The 14,580-nt window shown below is 47.2% G+C and overlaps 1 protein-coding gene across 1 annotated transcript in view; it reads left to right on the forward strand.

Moving 5' to 3' along the window:
• The window catches only part of ptk7b (protein tyrosine kinase 7b), an 87,494-nt gene extending 82,017 nt beyond the window's left edge, over window positions 1-5,477 (forward strand). The window contains exons 15-20 of the mRNA XM_088934128.1: window positions 449-604; window positions 1,006-1,238; window positions 1,988-2,068; window positions 2,511-2,662; window positions 3,204-3,382; window positions 3,937-5,477. Of these exons, the coding sequence (XP_088790254.1) occupies window positions 449-604; window positions 1,006-1,238; window positions 1,988-2,068; window positions 2,511-2,662; window positions 3,204-3,382; window positions 3,937-4,097 (962 nt within the window). The 3' untranslated portion in view covers window positions 4,098-5,477. The remainder of the gene's footprint in view (window positions 1-448; window positions 605-1,005; window positions 1,239-1,987; window positions 2,069-2,510; window positions 2,663-3,203; window positions 3,383-3,936) is intronic.
• Window positions 5,478-14,580: the final 9,103 nt, after the last annotated feature.

A 14,580-nucleotide genomic window follows, 5' to 3' on the forward strand; every position in this document is an offset into this window, starting at 1 on the left:
AACTGTACTAATTTCGTAAGATCGAAGTTTAGCCCTAAATGCTATGTATTTCGAATGGGAAGTGTGTGAACAATCAAAGATCTACCAAAAGGTGATCTTTGTTGCTGTAGAGATTGAGAATACTGTGACCCAATGTTTTTTTTCTGGTTATAGCATCTCTATTAATATTCTTGATATTAATTGGTAATTAACAACCCCATAAACCCTGATATTCTTGTGTCTAAGTACCCAGCTGAATCCACAGGTAGTTGCTTATATATTTGTTTCACTCTGCATCTCTTCCCATTACAGCAGGAAGTTGTTGTCCTGAAAGTGCTGTGTCTTTAGTGTACTCTCCCCATGCTGTTTTTTTCTGGAATTGTTTAAAAAGGAAGTTGATGAGCTATTTACATCAGAAGGCTGAAATGCACATTCAGCGTGCCGTGTGCTGTGATGTTCCTTGCTGTAGGTGGCGCTGTGCAACAGAACGGACAGACGACCGCAGAGATCCAGGAGGAGGTTGCGCTGACGAACGTGGGCACCACCTCCTCGGCCAGCAAGAGGCACAGCTCCAGCGACAAGATGCACTTCCCCCGCGGCAGCCTGCAGCCCATCACCACCCTGGGTAACGCGCCCGCACGCGAGCACCACGCTCCTGGCGCTGCCGATACATTCCCCAGAGCACTTGTGACCCTGCTGCTCTACCTTGAACCTTTAAATATAAAAGAAACCAATGCGGAAGGCAGCAGAGTCCTTCACAAGCCATGGAAATGTGGTTCCAAGTAGGACGAGTGCTTCCAACACGCAGCTGCAATAAGCTACATGTAGGAGCCCAGTCTAGACAGCCCGGTGCTCTTCCTGGCAGACATGCAAGCGGGAGTTTTGGTTTGGCAGAGGTTGGCTTTGGACTTCTGTCTCTCCGAGATGGCAGCGTTGACTGGCGTTGACTGGCGTTGACTGGCGTTGACTGGCGTTGACTGGCGTTGACTGGCGTTGACTGGCGTTGTGGTGTTGTTCGCGTGTCAGGAAAGGGCGAGTTCGGGGAGGTGTTCCTGGCCAAGGCGAAGGGGCTGGAGGAGGAAGAGGCCGAGACCGTGGTCCTGGTGAAGAGCCTGCAGACCCGCGACGAGCAGCTGCAGCTGGACTTCCGCCGCGAGTTCGAGATGTTCGGCAAGCTGAGCCACGCCAACGTGGTGCGCCTGCTGGGGCTGTGTCGGGAGGCCGAGCCGCACTACATGATCCTGGAATACGTGGACCTGGTAATTCCGCTCTCCTGCTCCGCCTGGGCCTCTTTCCCAGTGCCTTACTGAACACCTTCCATGGATTCTCACACGCTTCAGAGGTACATGCTAACAAATAGGTAAAGGCTCATTCCGTGCTGAAAGGTAAAGAAAAGAAACGACGTTTCGGCTGTGGAGCCGCCTTCTTCAGACTTCAGAAGGCTCCACGGCCGAAACGTCGTTTCTTTTCTTTATCTTTCAGCATGGAATGAGCCTTTACCTGTTCCCTTGCAGCCCACACAACCTGACATAGCTACGTACGTGAACATACTAATATGTATCTATACTATTTAATTATCGTATTCTGTAAAATATACAGTATAGAATGTATTACTATAAGATATAGTAGTTTAATAAATACTTGTGCTCCACTTGGACCTTCAGAAGGCTGTGGAGGGGTTTTCTTTTTCATTTCCTTACTGTACATCTCATAACCTGTCCTTCTGCATGTAAGCAAACAGCCAGTTTTTTTTTCTTTTAATCTGAAAGGTGCTTGTTCTCTTTGAGCCAGGTTAATGTGATTCACAGCCACATCTGAAGAGAAAAATTAATCTCCCGGCACTGTTTAACTTACAGCCTTGCTTTGTTTTCTTTTAGTTTATTAATCTATTAATGAACCAGATCATAGAGCTTGGAATTAAGTTGATTGTATTTTTACAGTGGTGTGTGGGAGACTCTGCAGTACAAATGTCTGAACAGCCCTGTATAACCATGGATTGTTGTTTCAGGGGGATCTGAAACAGTTTCTGAAGATTTCCAAGAGTAAAGATGAGAAAATCAAACCACAGCCGATCAGCACTAAGCAGAAAGTGAGTACAGTCAGTCTGCTGTCTGCTGGGCATCTGAGACGCTGAGTTCACCAACAGCAGGGAGATTTGTTTCACAGGGTTTTCATGAGACTTGTTAAACCACCTTTAATCCTTCAAATAAGACTGTCGTTTATACTTCTTTGGAAGAAACAAGTTATTTTTTTTTGTAGCGAATTAATCAGGAGGAGTTGAACTTGTTTTCCAAACAGCCTCATCCATTAACCCACTGCATTTCATGCCTGTTCTTGGGTTTATCTTAAATGCTTTAGATTGGTAGCAAAACGTGGACACAACTTCAATGTGATATTAAACCTTTTTTATATTTTGTTACAATGCAATGTCTTTATGCTGAGTTGACAGAACCATCCGGCATCTGGTTCTGCTTTTGCACACACTATACACACAAGACAGCTGATGTTCTCATTCGTTCCTGTTCTGCAAGGTGTCAATCTGCGCTCAGGTGGCGCTGGGGATGGAGCACCTGTCTAACCACCGGTTCGTCCACAAAGACCTGGCAGCCCGCAACTGCCTCATCAGTGCCCAGCGGCAGGTCAAAGTGTCAGCGCTCAGCCTCAGCAAGGATGTCTACAACAGGTAGGTCCAGCAGCCGTCCCCCTCGCCATGGAGACAGCTGGGTGGGAGGGGCTGGGGTTGTATGGGAGGTGTCTGAGTTGCTATAGAGACAGCTGAGTGGGAGGGGCTGGGGCTGTAAGAGGTCTTTCCCAGTCTTGTACCCTGTAGGTTTAGGACTGAGCACTACTTCCATCTGCTTCACATGTAGCTGTTTTTGATTAACTTGTTTTAGTTTCTTGAAATGTTTGGAGGCCTAAACGGGACATATGTGGGATTAAATCTTATCTGTAATTCCCAGTTAATATTGTGACTTTTTAATGATTTGGTTTGTGTAGTGATTTAGAATTAGTGAAAAGATTTAAATCTATAGCAACAGTCTATTAGCCAGTCTAACACTGATTTAAGATTTATTGTAGCTTTCAACTACAGATTTGTTGCATTCTAGCTGTGTAATTTAGTACCTGCTGCCACCTAGCGGCCATGTGAGCTAATGGCACTTGCATGTGTGCAGTGTGTGGTCAGCAGGTGGTGCGGTCTTTCCTCACATCTCTCTCTCCTGCAGTGAGTACTACCACTTCCGCCAGGCCTGGATCCCGCTGCGCTGGCTGCCAGCAGAGTCCGTGTTTGAAGACGATTTCTCCACCAAGTCGGACGTGTGGTCTTTTGGGGTGCTGATGTGGGAGGTTTTCACGCATGGAGAGCTGCCTTATAGCAAGCTCAGTGATGATGAGGTGCTGGCAGGTGAGTGTGAGCCCATTCCCTTTCCCCCAGGCCTCGGCTATAAGACAGCTGATGCTGCTAGATCACAAACTGGCATCAGACATATAAACTAAGACTGAGGGCTTTAAATTTTGGGTGGTGTGGTGGTGCAGAGGTTAACATTGCTGCCTCACAGCACTGGGGCCCTGGGTTCAGTTCCTGTGGCTCTATCTGCGTGGAGTTTTTGTGTTCTTCCCTGTGTTCACATGGGTTTCCGTGTGCTCTGGATGCCTACCAGTCCAAAGACATGCTATTAGGTTAATTGGGTTCTGGGATAATTGGTCCTGGTGTGAGTGTGTGCATGTGCATTTGTCCAGTGATGGACTGGCGTCCCGTCCAGGGTGTACCCTGTCTTGCGCCTGTTTCTTACTGGGATAGTCTCCAGCTCCCCCACGACCCATAAAGGGATAAAGATAATAGATGGGTGAAAAGAAGTCAGAAAGTAGATGGATGGATTTATATTTCGAATGTGGTGGCTGGTTGATACTGGAGGTGTTTGTGTTCCCTCTCCTCATGCTTCTCGCTGTCGCTCGCAGGTCTGCAGAGTGGGAAGATGAAGCTGCCGGCGCCGGAAGGATGCCCCTCCAAAGCCTACAAGTTGATGGTGCGCTGCTGGGCCCCCAGCCTCAAGGACCGCCCCTCCTTCAGCGAGATCTCCAACGCGCTGGCTGAGCTCCCCGCAGACAGCAAGGTCTGAGAGCGGCCCGCCCTGTCCCCCGCAGCGCGCGCAAGACACAGACTCCTGGCTGAAGAGCCCAGGGGCTTCAGAGTCCTGCGCGATATTTCAGATTTGTCAAAAAAAAAGACTTGTTATTTAGATTGAGTTAAGAGAGGAGGGGGACGCTTGCCTTAATCTCAGCGACTCTGTTGAGCCCTGTGCCTGAAAGGCCTTTTTAAATCCGTGTGCATCGGGGGTCCATTCCCACAGCACAAGAGACTCCTGCCCCTCGATGCACACGCCTCCGAGAGCTACCTCTGCAAACCACGGGCTCCCCACACCTCCGCTTCGCACCGCAAGCAGGCCAAGGAGCAGGGCCCACACTGGAGAGACCGTGGAGCTGTACCGTCACCCAGGAGTAGACTTGTCTGGACTGACTTCTGTAGTTTACGACACGACGAGAGCCGAGTGCAGGAGAGCAAGGATGAGGACGCTCGCGATGGGGCTGCTGTCTGTTACAGGAGTCTGGTCCTCTTCTTCTCCCAGTGAAGACGGAAAGGGAAACCAGACCAGAGATGAATATGGAGAACTGGCAAGGGCTGGGGGCAGAGATGTGTGTGTAGGGTGGGGGTATTTTGTGTTGATAATCCTGCAGTGTTCTAATAGGGATCCTTCCTTCAAAAGGGGATGTTATATGCGAACCTACCCCAGCCTCCCCCCGCCTCCTCCAGTGTCATTTCATTTGCGGACACTGCTCTGTATTCACCATTTATCCGCACCACGGGCCTGTGCAGCTTGCCGCCTCGTTCTCTCGTCTCGTCTTCGCCAGAAGACCAGCCCGCCTGTACAGACACACATCCTGTACATAGTGTAGAAACCGTGCGCTAACCACACTAAAGTGTTTCGCTTTTGTATTCTAGAAGGATATGCGGGAACCTGTTTATTTATTCCGAAGGTTCTTTTTTTATCTTTTTTTCCCACAGCGGTACTTTTTAATTTTTTTTTATACGGTTGTGTATGTATTAGGCATTTTAATAATACATATCAGTGTACAAACTATATCTTAAGAAATTATCCAGTTTTTAAAAGACAGTGGAGGGAGGATGATGTGTCTGTAGCTCATACATGTCATTACATAAGACTTAAAAAGTGCCTGATATATGAAGGATTTTTGGCAGATTTTTCAGTATCTTATAAAATGCAAAGGTCTCCTTTTGTAACGTTTTGGATTTTTTTATATGTTAAGGTTTTTGTTTGGTTTTCTGTTATAATGTGCAAAATATTGACATACGTAGCAGTTATTTTATCTCAATGCTGGGCCCTTACACCTAGTTCTCCTTTAATCTGCTTGTGCAAATGATTCCAGTAGCCATGATTTATACTTGCTGCTCTCAATAAAGAATCACTTTTTTAACTGTTGCATTGTGTATTATGGCTGAATGGTAGGGTTTTTGCCTCTCCCTGTAAAGGTGGAAATGTGTGGTATGACAGGTATTTTTTTCAACCACTAGATGGCTCTCCACCACCAGCCCAATCTGTTTATGACGTCCATTATTAAAGGGAAGATCGTAAGTGCCACAAAACAATCCCAGTTCAAGTTAAACAACTTGGATCATTTTGTCATTAATGTTTCACATAGGCTTAGCTAAGTACAAGAGGGTACATTAATTACAAAACTAGTTACAGCTTCATCTGAAGTTGTGAAGTTGAACAGGAAATCTATCCTGTTCCTGCAGACAGATCTCAGTAAGCATTTATGCCAGGCATTGGCAAAAAACACTAAACCTTCCAGCCAATTCACATTATGGATCTTTGAGAACCAGCCCTTTGTTAAACAAATGGCAAAGAGAGGTATATGCAGAAAAGGGGGCTTCCATCCTAACCAGTTTTTTTGTGGTTTCAAGGGCCGTGTTACCAGCGCACTGCTGCTGCCTGTGGAATCTGGTCGCAGTTCCATCAAGGGTAGGCTTGAAAGACTGGTTCACCAGGGCTTTCTGAACTAAAGGTTACACTCCATTACACACCTCCTGGATTTGTGTTTGAGCATGGAGACGTGTTGAATAAGGATTTCAGCTACCAACTCCAAATGATTTTAATTTTCATGTTTTTAGTTTTGCAAATTCCCTCTTCTGTTGCTGGATGGCTGAATGTGTTCACTTCTATTTACAAACTGGGGAAGAAGGCATATCCATGTGTACATTGTGGAAACCGGCCCTTATTTGTCTCAGTGAATGAAATCTGGTAAGTGAAGGCCACAACTCCTGCCAATTATGTTCTGCTATTCCATGTTGTGCAGAAGAACTTGCTAAAAGTTAGAAAGGAGGAGAAACATCTGAATATTCTGTTTTTTGTGTAACCAGAGGGTTAACTTTTAAGAGGTCGCACTACGGCATCTGTTTATCGCCGTGTCTTGGACCAGAAAGAGCTATTGTCAGCCTGCAAGAGACCTGAATACCCTGTACACTTTTTCCATAGTCTCTACAGAGAAGATTAGAAGAGGACATTACCTGTTCTCATGCTCATCCTGCCTGCCTCCTTCCTCTTCCTGTGGAAGTCTGTTCCCCCCAGTGCTAACCATTTGCACATGAATTATTGGAATTGGTCAATATTGTCAATTCTATTAGACCACATATCACTAAGCAGGAGGGAAGGGGGAGCTGAGCTGTTAGTTTTACGGTCTGTCCACCCCATATTTATCAATACAGAACACTTACCGCCCTTGATAAGGTTCCATTGTACTGTGCTTTCAAAAATGAAAGGGAAAATTCACCTTTAGTGCACTAGAGACACACACACTCGGTATATATTAGTCAGTCCTGGGTTTTTGAGTATTCACCAAACACCTCCACAATATCAATAAGATGAAAATGCAACTGGCTTTTTAGAATATCTTTCAAAAGTGTTCCTGCCCTTAATAAAGTGTGACTAAAAGTTCATCTATCAAAGATTCTAACTAATGTTTGACATTTCTGAAATAAAATAATGTATTACTTGATATAATTTAGAATGACAACTTCCTTAAATGCATCATAGTCAAATGTATTCAGTCTGTAGAGTTTAAAAATAAACAGTACAAATTTAATCCTGCTTGTGGTCATCTAGTAGTTACACAAGGCCTCAGGAAGTTTTCTCCCTTGAAACTCCACTGAGCCTGGTCTCTGCTGGCACAGGGGATCTCCCATGAAAGTTAGGTTGCACCTGTAAGTGGTGTTAGACCCGTAGGTGGCGCTCTTCCCTCTTGACAGGCATTTGCAGACCAGTGCCCTGTTATTGTAACCAGGAACACCATGCTGTAGGAGGTCCTGAAAACTTGGCCATGTAACAGTTGCATCGCCCTTTTTGTAAGAGAAGGGGTATCAACCCAGGTGACCCTACTACATTTCACTCTGGGCATGGGCAGTCTGCGCTGTCTAAAGCTTCGCCCCGACCTGCTGAAGCGATTTCTCCTTTCTCCAGGCAACCTGCCGTCTAGCGGGGCTGCTCTGCCTCGCTTCAGGCTCCTGTATGCAAAGCGCTGTGAGATCGTTGGAGATAAAAGTTGCCGTGTAAATGCAAGGAGGAACCGGAAAAGGTGGGTGAACTCGAATCAATACAGCTCCGAATTAAGAAGCACATTCTTCTCTAGAAGGAGAGCTGGCTGAAAATATAAGCAGAAAGACCAGCCTCAGCAGCTCTGTAGCCAGATGTAGGAAGATGGATTCGAAACCCCAGTATCGACAGGTGCGCATCGAAGGCTAATGGGATGGTAGCTACCCCTCCAGGAAAAGGATGTGAGACGGTGCGACCTACAGGTGCAGCCAGGCAAGTGGCTTGGGAGGCTCACTCCCACCCAGGACCAACTTCAAAAAGCAAACCGGTGTCTTCAGGACAGCGCCACTCGACCATGAGTTCACGAGCCTGGTGCCGGCGCCAGAGCTCCAGGGCCACGCGAGGAAAAGACGCGGATTTTCCAGATAACTGTCCGACTCCCAAGTCAAACGTGGACCGAATAGTGGAGATGGATCTCGGGCACGGACACCTGAAACCCATGGAGATCACATGCTCTCCCTTCTCTGAAGAAAAGAAAGGGATCTGTTTTGTCTGGGGTTGTAACGTCCCCTGGGACTGGTGTTTTGTTGAGAGCCAAGGGGCAAGGGGACCAGTAGGCCGGTGTATTACCAGTATATCGTAGCCCAGAAGTGGTGCTGTCAGTCAGGAAGCTCAAGTTTTCCCACACAACACTCAAACAAATTAGGAGAAACTAAAAATCAGTGTCCTTAATTGGTTAGCACAGTTTCTAGTACAGGGGGTCTCAAACTCAATTAGGAGGCTCTAGTTTCTCCTGGTGCTTGTTCCACCCACCTGCTCGGTTACACAGCTGGTCTAATAATTTAATTAGCTGCCTAACTAACACATCTATCCCGGGCTCAGAGGGGATTTGTCAGTAACTGTACCTGTAATGAAGGAAAGTCTTGTTTAATCAACTGTTAAAGGCCTTGAGATAGATCCTTTATGTGCCTCATTTAGATAATAATGAGGTTAATGGTTTAATTGAGTAAGCGAGGCTGTCCTGGTGCCTGCTGGTCTTTGTGTGGGGCTCTCGTCTGGCGGGACGTGTGCTGGGAGCTGCTGGAGGAGTGGTCAGACACCCCTCAGGAGAGGCTGGAGAGCCTATTAAACAGCAGCAGGAAGGGCCTCGTTGAGGTAATCAAAACCAAATGGGGGTTCTAGTAACATAACATCACTTTATTAGCCCTGTACAATTTCTTGCATTAGGAATTTATCTTTTCACATACCCCAGCTTGCTCTCCATGAGACACAGACAGAGAGAGAGAAGCTTGGGGTCAGAGCACAGGGTCAGCCATTGTACAGCACCATTGGAGCAGTTGGGGGTTAAGGGCCTTGCTCAGGGACCCAACAGAATAGGAATCCTCTGCCAGCTGTGGGATTTGAACCAGCAACTTTCCAGCCACAGGCACAGATCCTGGACCCTTACGCTAGCTTTCCTGGGCACCTTTAGTGTTAGTTGTGATGTTACTGTGATCCAGGTGATTGATTGATGTGCTTTAAAATCCTACCAGAAAAGGTAGTTGTACTTGATACTTTTCAAACTGTGTGCCTAGCACTGACGCCAGGATGTCGGGTTCGATTGTGGCACCTTTCTGGGGGGGCATTTTTGATCTGGCTCTCGCGGGGGGCTCAGGACGGTCAGGTTAGCTGGGCTTGTCCACTGCCACCTGCCTCCCCAACCAGTGCTGGACACGGGACTCCACAGACGGCCCCTTTCAATTTAGTGCAATCTTAATCATTTGTTGCATAATTTGACTTTATTTGCTCATTTCCTGTGCAGGGACACTGTATTTGTATCAGTACTGTGTCTTCGCATGTTGCTGCCCTTTCCTCTTGTTGAAGTGCCACAGCGATACATGTGTTTAATGAAATAATGGGTCCCCTGTTCCTCAGCGATTTCCATGGTAACGGCCTACACACATGCCTACATCCACCCTAAGACTAATATGGAGGTGTCAGAAATGTAATATACATATCCAACTCTGAGGCGAGCACAACCGGACTGTGGCTTTATAACAATGCCAATTAAACGCTAAGCTGACAGGAGCCCTCTGATTGCAGAGAGATGATATTTTGTCTTGGGACCCCAGCATTATTACTGACGCTCACACCTGGACTGTTGTGTTCAGAGCTGCAGAGGATGTTAGCTTGAGCGGTTTCTCCTGGATTAACGCTGTCTGAGGGGGAAGGAGTGGGTGGTGGTGGGGGGCAAGTAAAGGCTAAATCCTGTAAAGAGTTTCTTTGTACTCGTTTTTTTAAAGGCCTGTTGTTTGTCCACGTTGACAATGGAGAGAGGTCTTGCCCACTGGGTGTGTGTAAGTGAGGTAAGGAGGTCGCTGTGTCTGTCTGTAAGAGTGAGAGCGAGCAGAAGAGGGGGTCTGTGAGGGAGACCCTCACTGCCATGTGCTTCCCGGCTCACCTGCACCTCCAGCCCGCTCTGAGCCGCACAGAGGAGCCGGCAGCTGTGCTCCGTCCTGGGCGGCACCTTAGACAGCTGAGTGCTCGCCACCGGCCTCCCTCCCTTTTCACAGCACCCAAGCGACTGGGGAACACCTCGCTCGTCCTTCTCAGGACTTCTCCCGTTCCTCTGGCACTGAGCCCTTCATCATAATCATCACAGCACTTTTACTGGGAACAGACAAAATATTTCTTTCTACATGCTGCACTAATCGGCTCTGCTATTCTTTGTCCTAAAATTGGCTTATAATTCTTGTTATGTTCACGCATGAAGTGCACATTTTTAAATGCCAAAAGGCATCAGATACTAGGTGGCCTGTGATTTATACGGTACGAAGCACGCGCTTATATGAAGTGGTATATGCTCTCCCTCAGTTTGTGGGTTTCCTCCAGGTGCTCCGGTTTCCTCCCATAGTCCAAAACGTACCAAAAGGTTCATTGGCATCTGGGGAAACTGGCCCTGGTGTGAGTGAGTGTGTGTTTGTGTCCTGTGTGCCCTGTAATGGACTGGCATCCTGTCCAGAGTTTGTCCAGCCTTGTGCCCACTCCTTGCCAGCGTAGGTCCAGGCTGCCTTGTGACTCTGTGTTGGATGAAGCAATGTTGGTTAGCAAACAGATGGATTATATGAAGCATCTTGAGCCTTTTAATGTTTTGAAAATGAATGGATGGTTTTTCTTCCTCTATAACTTGACCTCTAGCATCATTTCCTTTCCTTGGATTTTAACCGGATTGGGTAGGTGAACGGGTGTGCAAGACAAGAAGACGAGTTTACAGGCCAACCGTAGAGGAGCAGCAGAATCTTGTAGCTGGAGGGGAGACAGATATTTAAAGCTCCCTGAAACCATGTTGCTGAAGAGTAAAGGTTTTCCAGGCAAAGCAAGCTTCGAAGTAGTCCGACATCACCGAAACCACAATCCTTTCAGCTGAAGAAAACTGCTCAACACCAAACACACTTCCCTATCAGCTGCAGAAATACCCAGCTATTGATGTTAACGCTGAAAACCACTCAGCGCATTCTTGGCTGATCGTATCATGCAGTCCACAGATTTTAAAGAGCAGGGTTCTGCACGACAATAAATTACGATCAGGAACCAGCGCTTCCTGAAAGGCGAAAAGCAGCTCAAATCACAGTAACCTCACAGTTTTAGACCTCTGTGAGACACTAGAACTCTGGGCTGTGTGGCAGGCCTGACCGTTTAGTGAACCTATTTTTTTTCAGCGCGTCCTGCACTGCGCAGATGGTTCCCCTGTGCTTTATCATCTTGCGGCGGCAGCCGAGCCAAAACTTCCAATCCACTGATCTACAAAGGATCATTACCACAGAAACAATGTACCCTCACCCAGACGCCAATCTGTTCCAAACCTGAGTTTATAGAAAAACTAGTCATGGATGACTCACCTACAGTAACCCTTGATCATGCTAAAGCTTTTGTGAAATGCTTCTCCTTGACATGCAAATCGGGCTTATTTTTATCCCACTCTGTCCTGTCGTGTTCTGATTTCAAGGGTTCTTCACTGTCCCTGCTCCTGCTCTGTCTTTACCCAGAGTCCTCTCCTTCCCCGGGCTCATGGCGTCAGTGGTGGTGTCTCGCAGGGCCCGGCAGCCTCCACGCTCCTGTCAGAGCGTGAGACAGAAAACTCCGGGCCCAGACCCCTCCAGCTGCGCCCCGCAGGTGCCTGGTGTCCCAGCTGACAGAAGAAGATCTGGATGAAGACGTTCACTGGAGGTATCCCAAGCAGCAGGCCTGTGTGTTGTGCCAGACAGGTGACACAAGCGGTTTTGGGGTCTCTGTGTGCGGGGGGCGTGGGGGACTTGCACCGGCTGAGGAGGTATCCAGATGTTATGTCTCCACACACCCCTCTCTCTGGCCTCTCGGAGAGCCAGACTCTCCCTTCTATCTTACACAGCGCATGGCTGTCCTCCCCCCCCAGGAGAAGCACAAACCGCACTGCAGACGATGGAGGAAGGAGGAACGGTGACCAGAATTGTGCAGGGTGCCGTATAGGAAACCGAAATGCTACTCTTCTCCGGAGCTGGGAGTCCTGCAGGTCTCCTGACTCGGGCCGGGTACTGCTTCCTCTTGAACAGAACTATACTACCAGACCCGTCCAGCATCGTGTTTGTTCGTTTGTTTGTTTTTACAACATTAAACAGATGATTCATTTTTAAAAGGGAAGTTAAGAAAAAAAAACTTGAAACTCGTACCCGAGTGTCAAAACACTAACGGGCTTAAAAGTTTCATTTCTTTCACACTGGACAGACAAGGAGACACAGTTACTTCAATTACAGGTACAGCAAGCCCAGGAAAGGACCTGCCCGCTATCATACACACACGCCGACACTGCCACGGCAGTTAAAACCCACAAGCCCAGCTCCCTCAAAATTGCCAAGAACGACGAGCCCTGTCGATCATGCCTCTTCGGGGCTGGTTAAATGGGCAAGACTGCCTTCCCGTTATCTCGGCTTGCATATTTGAGCAAGGCCTAATCTAATTTAATGCAGCATCCAGTTAAACAGTTTCCATAGCAACCAAGCCACCCTGGCAAGAGTTGGTGATACAGTGAAGTGAGAAGACTGTGGAGTGCCTGACAGGTTTGTTCTAAGGTGTCTGCACCCACTGGCCCTCGCTAATTAGGAACATCGGCAAATGCACAGAGCAGTGGTTTTTTAGTCCCGTTCAGTTTTAAACCCAGTGCTCAAAGCCCCTAAACAGTTCGGTCACATAGTGCTTAACAGCTACAGTTTCATCACGAGGGTGTTGAGAGCTAACGAGGGGCGTGTTTCGTTCTCCGTCACGTACCTGCGATAAAACTTCGTAACGATCGAATATTTAAACACGCAGTCGGACATGGAAGTATGAGCATCACCCATCTCCAATACTGTCATTCACTACTTTGTTAGGAGCAGTAAATCCGACCTGTTAAATGATACTTATTTAAAAATGATTACTTATACTTCTCCTGAACACCCATTCAGTCCAGCAAGTTGCAAATTTACTAGTTGCGCATTTAATTGCAGACGCAGGACGTGATCACTTATTTCTTCTGACTTCCCTTCAGAGTCTTTTAATTGCACGAGGAGCACTTTGAAAAGATTTTCACAAAGCAATCCCTCCTTATTTATCTGTGCCATCAGGAAAAGTTCATCTGTGTGTTGAGTCTGTGTATCTCTGCCGGATACTACTGCTGTTCATTTTGAGGTAGATTATTTTTTGGAATCTGTGAAAACTTTCAACTTGCATTAATGTTAATATATCAAAGTTATGTGTTCTTTCTGGATGATAAACTTTATTTAAGGTTTTGATGAAAAGACTCTTGAAGTGCATTACTCTTATAGCTGGTATATATCACGTCCGTAATTACATAAAATCCCAAACGCACAGTTTTGCTCTGTCATTTTCTAAAATATTCCTAGATATTCAAAGATTTTTCTAAGAGGTATCCTAGAGGTCTTACACTGATCTGTTTGTTGATACTCTCTGAATGCACGATGTATTCGAAAAAAAAAACATTGAATGTACTACAGAAATCTAGCATGTGTTGGAAAACCCTGTGCCTGGAAATAAGAAGAAGAGATGGAATAAGAAATGGATGTGTTAGAGCACAAACAGGAGTCATGATATCAGGATCGGGGTGAAGACACTTGAGTGGACAGGGTCAGACACAGAGCAAGATGAATAGGTCATTGCTGAACCAATGTTGGACCAAGTAACCAGCGATCCATTTCCAGGTGACCTAAAGTGACCAAGACCTCCAGTAAAGTGACAAAAGGAGACCAATAATTATGACGGGGCAAGCTATACCAGCACAACGGCTTAGTTTGTAGAAGATCTTACGTGAAGCACTTATCCATGTGTATATCGGTAAGGGATTATGGTCTATTTGTACAGTACAGTAGTGATCAAATTAAATACAGCAGTGAATAAATGACAGTTAATAAAACCTTGTTTCATAAGGCCCTTGCAGTAGAAAAGAAAGAAACTCAAGCCGTTGGCACTGTGATATGTGAAGGTAGCGAAAGCCCCTAACTGTACAGCAGCTAACTCGGGACTTTAACTCCGTGCCTGTCTCTTTAAACTCGACCACCAGCCTTCCTCTCGTCGCTGACGTCAGGGGGATGAGCGCAACCATCTTGGTATTTATTCTAATGAACGGGCGCCTGGCGTCCAATGGCGGCGCAGGTTCGGGCGGCTGCGGCCAATCGCGGCGCGGCGCTGTGACTCACCAAATAAGGAGAGCCGCCACCATAAAAGGAAACGTTGTATCTCTTTATATGGAGGAAAGTAGATCGCTACTTACGGTATCCGTCCACGGGGAGCGAGTTGAAATAAGCGAATTTAGCCGGTTCCCCCTCGGCGCCGGCGCCGTCTGAAAGCGAGTGAGGTGATCCGGAGGACGGGTAGGAGCGTCGGCTGCCATCCCGGGCGCGCTGGCGGGCTCCCCGGGAGTGTTTTAATGTGGGGACTACATGTCATGGCGGAGTGATGCGTAGGGCGTGATCCGCGTTTTCCTTTT

The sequence above is a fragment of the Atractosteus spatula genome, chromosome 15, assembly GCF_055471065.1.
Source record: "Atractosteus spatula isolate fAtrSpa1 chromosome 15, fAtrSpa1.hap1, whole genome shotgun sequence".
Taxonomy (NCBI): domain Eukaryota; kingdom Metazoa; phylum Chordata; class Actinopteri; order Semionotiformes; family Lepisosteidae; genus Atractosteus; species Atractosteus spatula.